The sequence below is a fragment of the Perna viridis genome, chromosome 2, assembly GCF_037379345.1.
Source record: "Perna viridis isolate PV_CMFRI_1.1 ecotype Kerala chromosome 2, ASM3737934v1, whole genome shotgun sequence".
Lineage (NCBI taxonomy): Eukaryota > Metazoa > Mollusca > Bivalvia > Mytilida > Mytilidae > Perna > Perna viridis.
In genome coordinates, this window is record NC_142446.1 from 66,664,987 (window position 1) to 66,681,471 (window position 16,485).

The 16,485-nt window shown below is 31.8% G+C and overlaps 1 protein-coding gene across 2 annotated transcripts; it reads right to left on the bottom strand.

Annotated features, from left to right (window-relative positions):
• Positions 1-87: 87 nt before the first annotated feature.
• Positions 88-13,597, bottom strand: LOC148626562 (uncharacterized). Of its 2 annotated transcripts, none has more exons than XM_088570643.1 (4): positions 13,471-13,597; positions 2,825-2,924; positions 2,321-2,397; positions 88-1,499 (listed from the first exon to the last, which is right to left on the bottom strand). In XM_088570643.1, exons 1-4 carry the CDS (start codon positions 13,577-13,579, stop codon positions 1,342-1,344), a joined length of 444 nt encoding a protein of 147 aa, XP_088426769.1. In that variant the 5' UTR covers positions 13,580-13,597; the 3' UTR covers positions 88-1,341. The 2 variants fall into 2 exon arrangements, with proteins under 2 accessions (XP_088426769.1, XP_088426770.1); XM_088570644.1 differs by lacking the exon at positions 13,471-13,597 and adding an exon at positions 4,614-4,786.
• Positions 13,598-16,485: the final 2,888 nt, after the last annotated feature.

Consider the following 16,485-nt stretch of genomic DNA (forward strand, 5'->3'; position numbering starts at 1 on the left):
ATGACATTTTAAACTAATGAAGAGTATAAATATTTTTACGACTTCTGTAATACATGTAAATGTTGAGTCTTTTACACAGAAAATATATGAATCTGTTTATTTTTTTATTAGAATACCACGCATTTATCATACAAAAAGTAAATAACATACAATATATTAAAACTTAAAGATACACACTAAGCCTATATGGACTTATTTGACACTATTTGATACATTTAAAACAGTTCAACCAGAAAGCAATGTTCAAGTACATTCCGCTAACAAACAAATTGCAAAATTATAGTTTCTTTTTGTATTGACGAAAAGCAGTTGTTTTTTGTCTATTACTATGCTTTTCAAGATTTCAAACACATCTTTTGAGATTCAATATATATATATATATATATATATATATATATATATATATATATATATATATATATATATATATATATATATATATATATATATTTTGATGTATTTTTAACATGAAATTACTGATTTAAACCGTCGTGAAATGTAACAACACACCAAGTGTGACACTGCGATTCATGTACTGACAAATGTTTTACTTTTTTGGAAATCAGAGCTCAAATTAAAACAACAATAAGCGAAAGCATTAAATGAACCACAACAATGAGGGAAACAACACAAGAAAACTTTCACAAAACAAACAAAAAAAACCCCCTAAAAACGAATTACATATAGTTTTTTAAACTATAGAGTCTAATAATGTTACATTCAAACTAGAAGCAATGAGACAATACTTAAAATACAAAAAGGAATATAACACATCTACAATAATAATACGAAACAAAACACTCTTTAATACTTTTCTATACTAATGGCATTGGATTGTTATTTCAGCAGTCTTTTGTTTTACTGTACTTTTTGATAGATCACTGTGAAATAATGAAGACAATTATTTAAGTACTAGTCCATTTAAAATCTAGACAATTTATATAGTAAAAGTGTTTTATGATGTAGAGAAACCTATGGAACAAACGACGCTCTTTTAGTCAACACATGTTATATTATAATGTAATAGTCCTTTCGGCATTTAGATCTCGACTGAAGTTTTTTTTTTAGAAAACCATACATTTACCACCCACTAAAATCAACCAAATCAAACCGATGCAAGAAATATTAAACTTGCATCGTACCCATTTTATACACAATCCATATAATTTTTATCTCGAAAAAGCAACCGAATGACATTATTTATAAAGACTTATTATTTGGTCCATAACTGTTTATGAACTAGAAATAAAAGCAAATATATGTTTTTTTCAACATGTTTTAAACACTTCCTGACTAATTTTCATAAAGACTGCTACTTTAAGAAGTGCTCTCTCCTTCTGACTATTGTTTATATGGAGGAGGGTAAGATGCGTTGTCACTGGCTGGCTGTGAAAACCCGGGCTGTTGCCCGTATTGTTGACCATGTTGCTGCTGTCCAATAACTGCTGTTGTTGTTCCACCAGGTTGAGTTATGACTGTTCCTACCATTCGCTTATTAGCTGTCACATGTAAAGAAAGTGAAAAATGAAGATAATGACAATTAAGATATCCACAAGAATCATAAAGAGAAAAACCATAGAAATAGAATTTAAAGCAAATGAAAATCATGATATGCACAAACCAATACATTGCTTTATTTAGTTTAAACATATTGTATTTGCTCAAAAACGAAATGGATTTGACAAAGTATATACATGTACTTATTTAGCCCTTTCCTTAATACAATTCACACACACACACACACACACACACACACACACACGATGCAAATGTTTGGTCGTTCTCTCCGCGGGACTCGAACTCGTACCGCTGTGACATCTAAGGCAACACCACCTGCACAAAGTCCAAATAATATTTACTATAGTTACTATAACAAATGTATTCAGGGCTTTCAGATAGTAAAATATTTGCGTTAAGTGGATAAGTATCACGGACACAGCTTAAAAACATAATTTGTCTTTGGACTACATATAAAGGACAATGAAAGAGGTAGCGGTCAACATCTTTTATTGTAAGTGAATAAAATCCGGTAGGTGTCAAGTTCGGTGTGTTGTCCATCCGGTTGATCGTAAAATATAACTAAAGATATTAGAATTTATCTGTGTGAGATTGCAACTGAAAATCAGTTAACGTGTTGTTTTGACGACTATAAAAAACATTTGTCGTGATAAGGATAAGGGTTTAACATACTATATTTTTTCTGTAAATATTGAATTTGAAGTTGACTAGTTATACCAATATTGACAATATCAACATTAAACCTACCATAGGAAGAACCAGAAATCCAATCTGTACAATGCATACTTGTCTTTATACTTACATTTGCAACAAAAACTGACCAGGAAAATGAGGAACGCCAAGCCAAACAAGGCTCCAATACAAACTCCAACAATGGCTCTGTTATAAAAGTACACAATAAATACTCAAGATGAAAAGGATTCTTTGTAAGGTAAACAAACAAACTATATTTCTACTTTCATCAAGAAAAAAAAGTAATTTTTTAATGAGGAATTACTTGAAGAGTAGCATAGTACTTTAAACTAGCCGCATTTCTGCGCCTGTCCCAAGCCAGGAATTTCTGGCCTATGTATGTCTTGTTTTGTTTTTAGGTTATAGTGATGAAACTTGAGTATATTAGGCAAACTATTTTGCTGTACCTCTGTATTTGATTTTATGGGGCCAGCTGCAGCCTGCCCTGTGGTATGAAGATTTCCTCGTCATTCATTGAAGTTTGATTTATCATTATCTTAATTTGTTTTCTCGAGATAAGACAAAAACTACAGTATTAGAAATTTATTTTGATATACGCTATAAATTAAAGTACCCAATCGACAAGCAAGTGGAACTTCCGGTACAGACATATCCATCCGGGCAACACCAGTCATATCCCGAACAATGATAATAGGACAGGTAGCAGGTTTGACCTTTAAAAAAGTTATTTCAAATCAGCAATTAAAAAATCACGAATGCATGTTGCAAGCGAAATCATATTCACTAATTAGTTGTTGATTTTGTAACAATACGGTCTCATTCTAAACTTCAAATTCAAAATATAAAATACTTTTCATTTACTAAGTTATCGTATTAACAACCTGTCAATAATAGCCACAATGAAAAACAGCAGTAACAACTACAACAAAACGGAACAAAAATATCAAAAACAACCACAACAACACAAAAACTAACAAAGAAATTAGATGATACCAAATACTTATGCGTTAAATTCCCTTTAAAGAAAACGACACCCCATTGACATTTTTCATGTGTATTCAGTTGTACAGTACAATGCATATCCACGAAGTCACGTATAATAAATATCTCAATTCAATTTAGATGATATTTTAAAACATTTTTTTACTGTAAGATAATTTTTTTCAAAAGATAAGATCATCTTCCCACCTATGTTTAAGCATTTTAATCATACCTTAATTGCTTTGTTCAGTTGTCTATATGTACATAACGCAGTTCATCATTTAAAAATATTTAAATCCTTTAAAGTAAATAAATTTAACTTGTGTTCCGGGTCTAACCAAACAGCAGTCGATATTGACGCCGATAATGATTTATTTAAGAACACATGTCATGGGTGATACAAATAAAATATCTGTGTTTTTTCTTCACATTCAACACTTAATACACATTCTGTTTGATTTTAGACGGAGGAAAAAGTAATACAATTACTGAGAAAAAAATTAAAACTAAACCCATTGAAGAACGATTGGCTTTTCTTGTTCATTTGACTTGTCAAAATATAAATAGGAAAAACTGAAGTCGGAGAAACATTTAGTTGATGTACAAGTCATGAAGTGACAATACATCTTCATTCACGTGAAAAACAAACTTAATAATGCTTGTTTCGTTTTGTCTTTGGCAAATAATTAAGTAGCACATCATGCAAATGTGATTCATGGGTAAAAAGCATACATATTTTTTATTTTTTTTATATTTTGTGTGAATTGCCATAGTAAACAGAAATTAACATTTTGTTTTTCATGTTAAAAATTAAGGAAGATAACTCTGTAAATGACACTCAAATACAATACAATCTATTGGATTTTCAAAGTTGATTATCTCCTAAGAGCAAATAGATTTGAATGAATAATTACACATTTCATAGTATAGACCAATAAAACAACTTAATTGCAAAAATAAAAATATGTAGCCTTTTTTTGGATGTATCACATTTTTTAGATCTTGCATGATTTCTACAAAGACAGCTACTTAATTTGTAACAGACACAAACTAATATGTCTAATGACTGCAATATCAATTTTTTTAAAAGACTTTTAAAACAAACAAAATAACAAAACAAATACAAATACCAAACCAATCAAACGAAAATGCTTAAATAATGCTGATTAATGTGTCGTATTTTCCGTTAGACGAAATAAACGCTTAGCGAAAGTTCAAACCTACACTCTAGAAATATGTGAAAATTATTAAAAAAAAAAATATTAATAAAAACGGTTTGATTACATTTATTTAAGGTGTTGTATACAATAAAGCCCTACATTTTTGATTGCTTTTGCATTGACTTGCTATTTCTGTTTTCTTATTAGACTCATTAAACATGAGAAGAAAGAGATAACTATTACTACAATGATGTTAATTACCTGTCACAGCTGCAACACATATTCCAAATAGAATAACTGTATTTAATATGACATCCATTTTACGCTCAGTGTCTACCATATGAACTACTTGATCAGCCAATTAGTGTTAAATACCAAGATACCAAAACACCAAAATAAACCGGGACACTAGGATAGGCTTTAAAAAAACAGTATTAAGAGGAAGTTATGATTTTTATCGCGCATGACGAAAGTAATCGTAACACTTTATTAAAAGACACTTTAAAGACATTATTATTTAAATATTTCAAGTAGCTACTTTTATAAATATCAGACAGGATGTGATGCATGCATTTTGAAAACCCACCATATAAAGAGTCCTAGTTTTTCATTACGTTGGTGCACTTTAGTAACAAAGAGTAATCAAGGGAACCAAGGTTATAGCGGTAATAAAAAATGCGATCCTGGGACAAATACCAGACCTGGAAAACAGACAAACACAACTAAGAACATGAAGTAACTGAAATCATAAAATAATGGGCAAGATCTGGTAAGGTGTAGCAAGCTATAAAGACAAATTCGTATTTCCCTTGCATCTTTTAGACATTGTATACCAGAAAATGTTAAAGTATAGTATCTAATGCACAATGTACAACTATTTGACAAGAGCAGGCAAGAATGTTTAAATCGGAATGAGTTATTGAATAAAATGAGAATATTTTCTGCATTCGAGCTTATATTTAAACCATCTTGGTAGTAAAATGGTATATATGGAGAACATGCAATTTAAGAGAGAGGCTACATACTCAGATGAATAGACCTAAACTCATCAGGTCCTTGATAGGTTTTAGACTGGAGATCTTGAACTGGCAAGACAGTTGTATTTGACTCTTCTTCTAAAGCATATTCGGTAACATTTACCTTAGTACCACATAAGTGTAAAAACATCACACTTGTTTTAACAAATTTAACTTTTTAAAAGGTAACTTTGATATTCAATGGATCAAAGAGTCACCTATTTACTCACAATTAGGCTGATTGTAACATTCACATTCAGTCAACTGAGAGGAAATAAGAAATAATTTAGCCACAGCCCATTATTTATATCCCTGCATCCAGTCATAGTGTTGGATATCAACTACTGCCAAAATATACTACAACCTATTGCTTTATACTGAACACCCGTTTTCCGTAATTCAATTCGTCAACTTTGTCTTATTGATTTATACTTTTAGGTCTTTAATTTTGAAACGAATGAAAGTTTTAAGTAGGTCAATGATTGCCAAGGCTACATCAGTTTTCAAAAACCCCGATGTGGCAAAAACATTGTCTACTATACATGACATACTCTTCGGAAATTTGGGGATTTGAAAATAAGGCTAATGTTGAAAAATTACGTCTTCAGTTCTGCAAACGTATATTTTGACATACTCTTCGGAAATTTGGGGGTTTGAAAATAAGGCTAATGTTGAAAAATTACATCGTCAGTTCTGCAAACGTATACTGGGTGTTAGATCATCTACACCAAACTTTATGGTTTATTGGGAACTTGGGAGATTTCCACTTGAACTGCAGATCAAACTTAGAATGGTTGGATTTTGGCATAAATTAGCTTCTAGTGAAAATAAACTTTCTGGCAAATTATACAAATTATTATTCTACATGTGTGAACATGGTGAATATAATTTTAAGTGGATTAACTATTTAAAATCTATATTTGATAACTGTGGACTCAGTGAAATATGGAATATCCAAGAGAATGTTGATGGTAATCTAATGAAAATTAACGTTAAGCAGCGTCTTCAAGACCAGTTTATTCAAAAATGGTTTACTGATATGAACAACTCGTCTAGAGGTGAATATTATTCTAATTTTAAACATGAATTTCAATTGGAGCCTTATCTTTTAAAATTAAAGTTGAGTTACCGGATAAATTTTTGTAGATTAAGGGTATGTAATATAAAGTTTCCCATTGAAACGGGGAGGTGGAGGAATTTCCCAAGGGAAGATAGAATATGTAGAATTTGTGGAACTGGTCTTGGGGACGAATATCATTATTTTTGTGAGTGTAATAATAACGTAGTTTTAGACTTAAGAAGAAAGTTTATACCATCATATTATACGAGGTATCCAAGTAGAGAAAAAATGTATGGCATGATAAAATTTTGCAATATAAAGGTATTAATAAATGTGTCGATATTCATGCAAAAACTGCAAAAGATGTTTAATTAGATATGCTATTTGTATGCAATAATATTGGGAAAATATTGTCTTGATAACTTTATGTGTGATATTTTGTGTTTATATGTATGTACTTTATATTTATATATACATTTATATACTCCTGTTACGCAGTACTCTGCGGCTGAGTTTTTTTCTAATAAAAAGTAATAAACAGTAAACATGACAAATATGTTGTCGTACCAGCAGACACAGCCCAAAACAACATTGTTTTTGTCTGCAAAACGTTTTATATCCAATGTTTATTATCAGAGGTAGACGTAGAAAATAATAGCAGTGATTAGACTTACACTGCAACCACTCTTTCCAAAGAAGAGATTGTGGAAAACCATAAATCCTTTGGTCTCTCTACCAAGGACGATAATTGTGATTTACCGTCTATGTACTGGATTCCTAAACTTCACAAGAATCCATACAAACAACGTTTCATAGCTCGATCTGCAAAATGTACCACCAAACCTCTTTCAAAACTTTTAACTTCTATAGTCACAACTGTCAAAGAGGGTATACAGTCCTACCACAACACTTGTTACTCCCGTAGTGGTATTAATTCAATGTGAATCCTGAAAAATTCGAAAGATCTTTTGGAGACAATCAGATCAAGACTATTATCTGATTATAATAGCATTAAAACCTATGATTTTTCAACACTGTATACTTCTATTCCCCATATTCAGTTAAAAACATTATACATCGTTGTTTTTCCAAAAAAGATGGTACACCTAGATACAAATATATAGTTTTTGGTAGAGATTCCTCATACTTTGTAAGAAATAATTCCAAATCATCTTCCAAGTATACAGAGGTAGATGTTTACAAAATCCTGGAATTTTTAATCGACAACATATTTGCCCAGTGTGGTGGACGTGTTTTTCAACAAACGGTCGGCATTCCAATGGGAACAAAATATGCTCATTTACTTGCTGACCTATTCCTTCACTTTTATGAGGCTGACTTTATAGATGATCTGATCAGAAAGAAAGAATATCGTTTGGCTAGATCCTTCAATCTCAGTTTTCGCTATATAGATGACGTATTATCTTTAAACAATCCTAATTTCAGGGATATGATACATCGCATCTACCCAAAAGAACTTGAGATAAAGGATACTACAGACACTGTGAAGTCAGCCTCATATCTTGACCTACACTTAGAAATCGATGGTAAAGGAAAACTATTGACCAAACTTTACGACAAACCTGATTACTTTTCATTCAGAATTGTCAACTTTCCTTTCATCTGTGGCAAAATTCCTTCGGCTCCTGCGTATGGAGTGTTCATATCACAACTCATACATTATACCAGAGCTTGCCGAAACTACGCAGACTTTTTGTATCGCGCTAAAACTCTAACAAATAGGCTTCTGGAACAGGGTTATGTTGCTACACGATTGAAGTCATCACTACAGAAGTTTTATGGTCGTCATCATGAACTCGTGGATCGTTATGGTGTATCCATCAGCACCATGAAAACTGATTTATTCAACGGGTCATAGTTTTCCTTTCTTCGTTTGTCTACCCCGGACTTGACTTTTTATGAGCAACTCGGCGGGTTTTCTAGAAAAGCAAAGGACGCTTACCCTACCGGTGCACCTGGTCCATGCTCCCAGTTTTTAGTGGAGTCCAAGTTGCTCATTTACTTTTGTTACTTTGTATGTATAATTTTAGTTACTTTATGTTCTTTGTTGTGTATGTCTGTTTTCCATGTATGGTCTTTGTTCCTTGATTACATTCTTTTGATTACCGCTATAACCTTGGTTCCCTTGATTACTCTTTGACAATATGTCAATTTCTTCCGTTTTAAGTGATAAATGTATGTCGAAATATAAGAATTATTCTATTGAATTACTAAGATTACAAATAGGACATTTGTATCACCTACATTTTACTTTAAATTTGCTTCTGAACTAAAGTGAATGAAAGTGTTAACGTCGGTGTATTTCCCCTGTTAATTGATAGTATTCCTAAATTTTATTTTTTTTAACAATTATTTACATGGACATTATACTTTAATGTCCCATGTTCATCTAGAAGAAGTTATAGTGCTTAAATTACAGTACAAACAATGAAATGCCTGTCGTCAAGATGGAACTCATGAATGTACGCTTAAATTACAACACAAACACTGAAATATTTGACGTCGAATCAACATGGAATCCATGCATGTGTGTTTTTTTGCAGCACAAACATAATATAATAAGTCGGATCAATATATCATTGATGCATGTGTGCTTAAATTACAGTACAAACACTGAAATACGTGATTTCAGATAAAAAATGAACCAATGCATATTTGCGTAAATTGCAATACAAAAATATTGAACATGGTTATTTTAAACTTAACTGGCACTAACTCAACTTGATAAATCGCATTCACATTGCATGTTTTTTTTTATTTGTTACACATGTGCGTATTTTTTAAGTTCGAAAAGGGAAACTTATTCGTTGACAAAACAAATAATTTATCATGTATATAAAATCCTAAAATTACGACCTATTGGGACGGGTTATATTTTTCACTGAGTATTTTAAAACATCGAGGCGGCATCAAAGTATTTGTGCGTTGGTATGGCTAGTACAGTCTATATTGTGGAAGTACAGAAATATATAATATCTAATGTTTTTTCTTTCAAAGCTTCTAAAGAAGGCAGCAAAACCTTACTTGTTAGTCTCCGTGTATACTACTCTTGTAGAATTTAAGTCTTTGTAGAGCAATTTGATATTAAGTTAGGACGCGGATTCCCCGAAAAAATATGTCTCCAATGGAAAAGCTGCATTTCTACGATCTTTTAAAAGTCTTTTCAAATATATCAAATGAGATTATGAGTGATATTTAGAAGGGAATTTAAACTTTTGACCTCTTTCCAATTTATCCTCTAGTTATCTTCATTTTTGTGAAAAAAAGTCCTTAAAAGTGCCACCAACATGTCAATTATCAATCGAAAAAATAAAATGAAAGTTTTTTATGAGACTTTTTCCAATGAAAATTTCTATCTATATAGACTTAATACTGAAAATATCATTTTTTTGCCTTTTTAAAATCAATAACTTCTACAACATTGTAATAGTAAAACGTTTGTAAGTACTGTCATCAGAATTACTTCATAATGCGAAAGTTTCATTTTATCTTATGGCGCTTTTATGCGAAACAAGTCATTTTGGCTTTTCAAGTGCAACAACTCTAATATGTCATAAATAGACATGGCGGAAATGTTTTTACGGATAAAAAATCCATATGCATGTTTTGCAGGATACCCTAAGAAACACTCATGCCCGCTTCCATCAAAAACTGTCGTATGGTTTCAGAGCATAGGATGTTTGAAGAATTGCTGAAAGAGAATACTACTACAACGATGACGACGACAATAGTGACGACGGTGAACGATGTCAAGTGCTTGTCGTTTGAACAAATAAACAAATAGACTATGTGTCCCCGTAAAATAGAAGGAAGACAATGAAAAGGTATTGGTTGAATTTATTATGAATAAATATTACATATATCCTCATTTACGTTATACATTTTCATCCTGTAAGAAAAGAAATAGTAACTAAGGGAACTAAGATTCTAGCGGAAATTGAAATAAAGTAATCCAGGGTCAAAGACTATAGATAAAAAAACAGACACACACAACATAGAACAAAAAATAACCAAACTAATGCATACAAAGTAACAAAAGTAAATGAGAAACTTGGACTCCATTAAAAGTTTTGAGCATGAACCATTGGTGATGTGAACTAAAGAACTTTATGAAGTTTTGAGACACCCAGACCGGGAACTTTCACTCTAACTCTTACCCGCAATCTATAAAAGCATTTAAGTATTTATACTTACTTTTGCAAAAGAAATATTAAATAATTCGGTATATGATCACCAAGACAACTACAACAGCAATGCCAATAATGGTTCTGTAACAAACCAATGAGTAAGATCGAGATGAAAAAGATAACGGATGTGTGTTTCCCTACAATAACACAAAACCTTATATCTAGGGTTCTAGAGTTGAAAAGTCATTGTAAGTTTTTGTTTTAATTTTACAGTAGAATTAAGTTTAAAGTAACAGATTCAAACGCTAGTGACATGTGCAGTAGAATTTATCTTAAGCGAACCCCTTTTGGACTAACATCCGGTTTACTGAGGTTCTAAATTACAAGTGATATAAAGGACTTTCATAAATGTTCGGTTTATGAAGGTTTTCAGTTTAGACAGATCTCATTGAATAACATAGCATCTTGCCATTGAATATTCTTGTTTTTCTCAGATAATTAACGAGCTAAAAGCTAAGGTTAGGGACACAGCTCTTACGAATCATTGTCATGGAAATGTTTGTATTCAGCATTTTATATGAATTTCATGTAAGCATCGAAGTAACTTGGATTGTTTTCATTCAATGAAGCTTGATAGGCATCTGTGAAATTGAATATGATACAAACACTGATTTCAAGAGTTATTTCCCTTACTTTAAGTCTACCTCCTTAAATTGTCACATAAAGGAGGCAATTTTCTGAAAATGACCAATGTTATAAATATGATATATATCATTTTCAGCATGATGAACCATCAAACGATGAACAAGCAAAAGAGATGGTGAAGTAAAAGATGTTGCTTTGCCATGTATGTCTGAGTGCAGTTTGGCCAACTTTTAAGTCTATGTTGTAACATTTTTTTTTGTTTTGTTGGTAAAACACATCTTAATTCATTTATTTGTCTATCACAAGCAGGTACTTATGATTGGCGATAATCAAATATACCGTTTATTTCTTACAACCTTCCCTCTTGTGACCGGTGATGTCTTTTAGTAGTAACGCTCTGAACAATTTTATTACTTATTTGAAGACATTTATACTAATTATTCAACTAGCCTCCGATTGATCAACCAAGGAAAAATATATAATCTGTTTATATCCGCGCATCTATCAATATCAACGATGGTAGATAGACTACCCACAAAAACAAAGAATTTGCATAAAATACCCTTATTCCATAATTTGATATGTCAACTTTGTGTTATTGACTTCCAGTATTTACAATTCTTTTTTCAGTAAAAGGTGACAAAATGTGTCAACGCTTTACTCACACATGCATACATACATACACGATTTAGGCTGTCGTTTGCACAATAGAAACAAACACTATTTGACCCATCGTAACGACAAAATAAAACCAACGTGTCCCACACACACACACACACACACACACACACACACACACACACACACTTTTGAAAATCATTGGCATTACAAAAGTCCAACGTTGTTTTCTTATAGTATATACATTAAAATGTGATTTCTCACAAAAAAATCGAATTGCAAGGATTTCTCACATCATGTTCAACAATGTTCATGAGTTACTACCTTAAACAATAAGATTTAATTCATACTTGTAAGTTTTTATTTCACCTGGCCGAAGGCCATGTGAGTTATGTTAGCTATTGCAATCACTTGGTGTCCGTCGTCGTAGTCATCGTCGTTAACAATTTTTCAAAACTTTCAACATTACCATTAAGGCTCCAATTAATCTACTCATTCTGTCGGTAAATTATAACTAACAGAATCAAAATCCGTAAGTTTTCAAGTGCATGCACGTGCTTATTCTCACATAGTCACGTTCTAATTAGACGAGCTTTAAAAATAGTTTATAAAGAAAGATAATATATTTCAAAAAGTAATGATCCTCTTCCCACTTAAGCGTAGTAATTGTAGTAATTTGTATAGTCACAAATCACTTGCACAACACAGCTCTTCATTTATAAAGGTTTAAATATTGAAAGTAAACAAATTTAACTTGTGTTCTTAGTCTAACCAAATAAAAGTCAAGAAAACATGTGGGTCGATAATAATTTATTGAAATAATTCATGTATTACATATTTCAAAATGCAAGTATGTCACTCATATTAATGTTGTAAAATTCGGTATGCTGTACATATGAATTGTAGTTCATGTCACAAAAGAGATATTTCTATAATGATACTTTTGGCTATCGAGGAGTTTTCGCATGTTTCGTTATATTATTTAGGAGTTTAAGGATGTTCGCTGCTCTGTTATAGAATAACAATGGTTTCAAAAGGTTCTACAATGTTTAAAGATCTTTTATGCTAGAATAAAAATGATTGGTCAGTGTGTGGTGTTTTTTTTAGATAAAACATTTGTAATTTTGAAGGAAAAAGGATTTCTCTAGATTTCGATAGGTTTTGTTACCGAAAAATCAATGATTTCATAAAATCTTCTTAAATAACATTTTAAAGTGTGTTTAATGAAATTATGAAAAGAATTAGGGGATCACTGTTCAAAAATATGGTTGCCTTGAAATTGATAAACCTGAGAACTCGGAAAGTCTGAAAACAATAACTGAACATGAAAAGCGAACATCCTTAATGATATCTGTTTGAAGTATTATGAAACTTGTTGGAAGTATTACGACACATTTGAGGAATCAGGTTATTGCAGCTGTTAGTTTAAAGTTGTTTCTCGTAGGTTTTATGATACTTGTTGAAAATATTATGATACTTGTTGAAAATATAATGATTCTTATTGCGAAAAAAATAAGGCCCAATATTTTTCGTTTTTTTTTTTATTATTGGTGCACTTTTCCATTTTTCCTACCAAAATCCTTCGAAATAAAACTTTAAGAGTCAAGTAATATTGCAATGATGTTACTTACACTTCACAACTGCAACGCATATTCCAAATAGAATTATTTTATCATATATGATGTCCATTGTACGCTCACTGTCTACAATGTACGTAATAAGCAAATTAGTAAAATACATAGAAAAATAAACAAGATTATTTTTAACAGCAAGGAAAGGCCTTTGAAAACCAGTATTACATGGAAGCCTCCCTGATATGTTATCGCGCATGACAAAAGTAATCGTTATACTTTATTATCTTTAAATACAATTTCATTTAAACGTTTTAAAAACCAGTCTTTGTAAATATCAGACAAGAGGTGATTCATGCATTTCGAAAACCCACCAAAGTCACTTTTGTATTAATTCAAAAAAGTTACAGACCACATAAAGAACCCTAGTTTGTCTTTCTGTTGTTGCACTTTTTAAATAAAACTTAAATATATTGCCTTTAATATATACAATTGTATTCAAAAGTAACTATATGTCGAAAAAAACCCGTTTGATTGGTATCTTTTTCTGCATCTGAAGTCGCCTTTATCCTTGAAAGTGCCTAAATTTTATATTGGTACTTAAGTGGACAAGATATGATAAGGTGTTACAAGCTATAAAGAAAAATTTGTAATTCCCTTGCATCTGTTAGACATTGTTTAACACAAAATTTTTAAAGTATATTATCTAATGCACAATATACAACAATTTGACAAGCACAGACAAGAATTTAAAAAAAAGCCGGAAGGAGTTATTGAATAAAATGAGAATATTTTCTGCATTTGAGCTCAAATTCAAACCATCTTCGTAGTACAACGGTACATTAGGTATATATGGAGAACATGCAATTTACCAGAGAGACTACATACTCGAACGAATAGACCTAAAATCATCAGGTCCTTAATAGGTTTTAGACTGGAGATCTTGAACTGGCAAGACAGTTGTATTTGACTCTTCATCTAAAGTATATTCGATAACGTTTATCTTAGTACCACTAAAATGTAACAATAGCACACTTGTTTTTAACAAATTAAAATTTTCAAATGTAACTTTAATATCAATGGATCAAAGAATCACCTATTTACTCACAATTAGGCTGATTGTAACATTCACATTCAGTGAACTGAGAGAAAGTAAGAAATAATTGAGCCATAGCCCATTACTTATACCCCTGCACACCGTCTTTGATACATCATAATATTTATAATATCTAAACGCACTTTGTTCATCGTATCTTCTAGTAACTAGTCTACTGTTACATGTAAATATATTAAGTGTATAGCATTTCCAATTATTTGGTTTTAAAACTAAAATAATCACTGCAAAATGGTTCGATAGTTCGTTCAAAATCGACAAACCGGGTAAGTTATTCCTTACTTTAAATCTGGTCTCTATCAAGTATGATCTACCCGAGAAAAAAATGGACCAATGACTACACTTTTAATATCTGTGCATTTATCTCAACAAAAATGCAGTAGTTGTATACAGTAAAACCTGTCTTAACTGAACGATGAATGATCTAAAATATGTTTAAACCAGACAATTTTAACAATCTTTTTATTTCAATTTAAATGAATACATAATTATCAGTCTTTATAAAAATTAGACAGGAGGTGATACATGCCTGTCAAAAACCCACCAACTTTACTTTTATTTCCTATTCAGAATCAAGTACAGACCACATAATCACTCTTGATTTTTAATGTGAATGTTGCGCTTTTGAGATATGATTCATATAGATTGTACATGAAATTAGAGCTTTGCAAAAGTTATCGTTCTTGATTTGCTATGATTTGGTTGAGATGAATATATCATTATCTCAAAAATGCAGATCTAAATACAGAAAAGACTAATGTTACCTAGAAGTATAGCATCGAAAGACCGAAAAAGAACATTGTTTATTCGGTGGGTTTTCTACACCATTAATCACCTGTACCATAGGCAGTATCTGAATTTTAAATGGACTGGTACTTAAATCTTAGTAAACCGATCACATGTTTAAACCAAACTAGATTCAAAGTCCAAAAAAGATTTAGGTTTCAACGCATTATCTACCAAAGAAAAAGTATTCCAGCCTATTGTTATAAACAAATATACTTACTCGTCTTCCGTAATTTAATACTCCTATTTTGAATTATTGATTTAAAGTTTTGACATTTGTCAATTTTATAAGTCATCGTTTTCCTTTCCTCTTTCGTTTATACGACTTTTTATGAGCAGCTCGGCGGATGTTTCTAGAAAAGCAGAAGACGCTTACCTTGCCAGTGCACCTGGTCCATGCTCCCATTTTTTAGTGGATTCCGAGTTACACATTTACTTTTGTTACTTTGTATGTATGATTTTAGTGACTTTATGTTCTTTGTTGTGTTATCTGTTTTCTATGTTTGGTCTCAATCGGAACTCCTCAGCCTTTCTAGTTACACTAAACAAAAACCTCGGAGGCACTAGGCGAAATAATCTGTCCGATCGGACTCTAAAATTATAGTTTTACTGCTTGACATTTTTACCACTACTTTTTTCCTAGCTTCTTGCTTCGCGCCAAAATTCTTGATAGAGTTATTGTTCTTTATTTCTAGTGATATCTAACCAATTTGTTTAGCGGTACCTGGTGGATAGAACTACTTTGAGTCGCGTATGACTACAATTCCGGTAATGTTTTCATGAAGATTGATTGATTGATTGTTGGGGTTTAACGCCCGAGCAGCACTATTTCAGCTATATTAAGGTGATGAACATGAAAGGGATGATTAAATGAATATGAAATGATGATGATGATGATGAAAAAAAGGGATGGGACACAATTTTGATAGCCACAAGTTAGAAGGGGGGATGGGTAGGGTCGGGCAATTTAGCCTCCTGTGGCGGAGCGCAAGTTCCTACTCCTATCAAATACCACAGCAGGGTTCTTCAACGTGCAAGAAACGTGGCATCTTTTCCAACACGGTGCACCGCTATGATTTGCGGTCAGGTTTTCCGTATTGTAGCCTGACAACCCCAGCATGTAACACGCCAGGGGTACCCCATTCCAATACCTGGGGCACACATCCCCCGGCTAG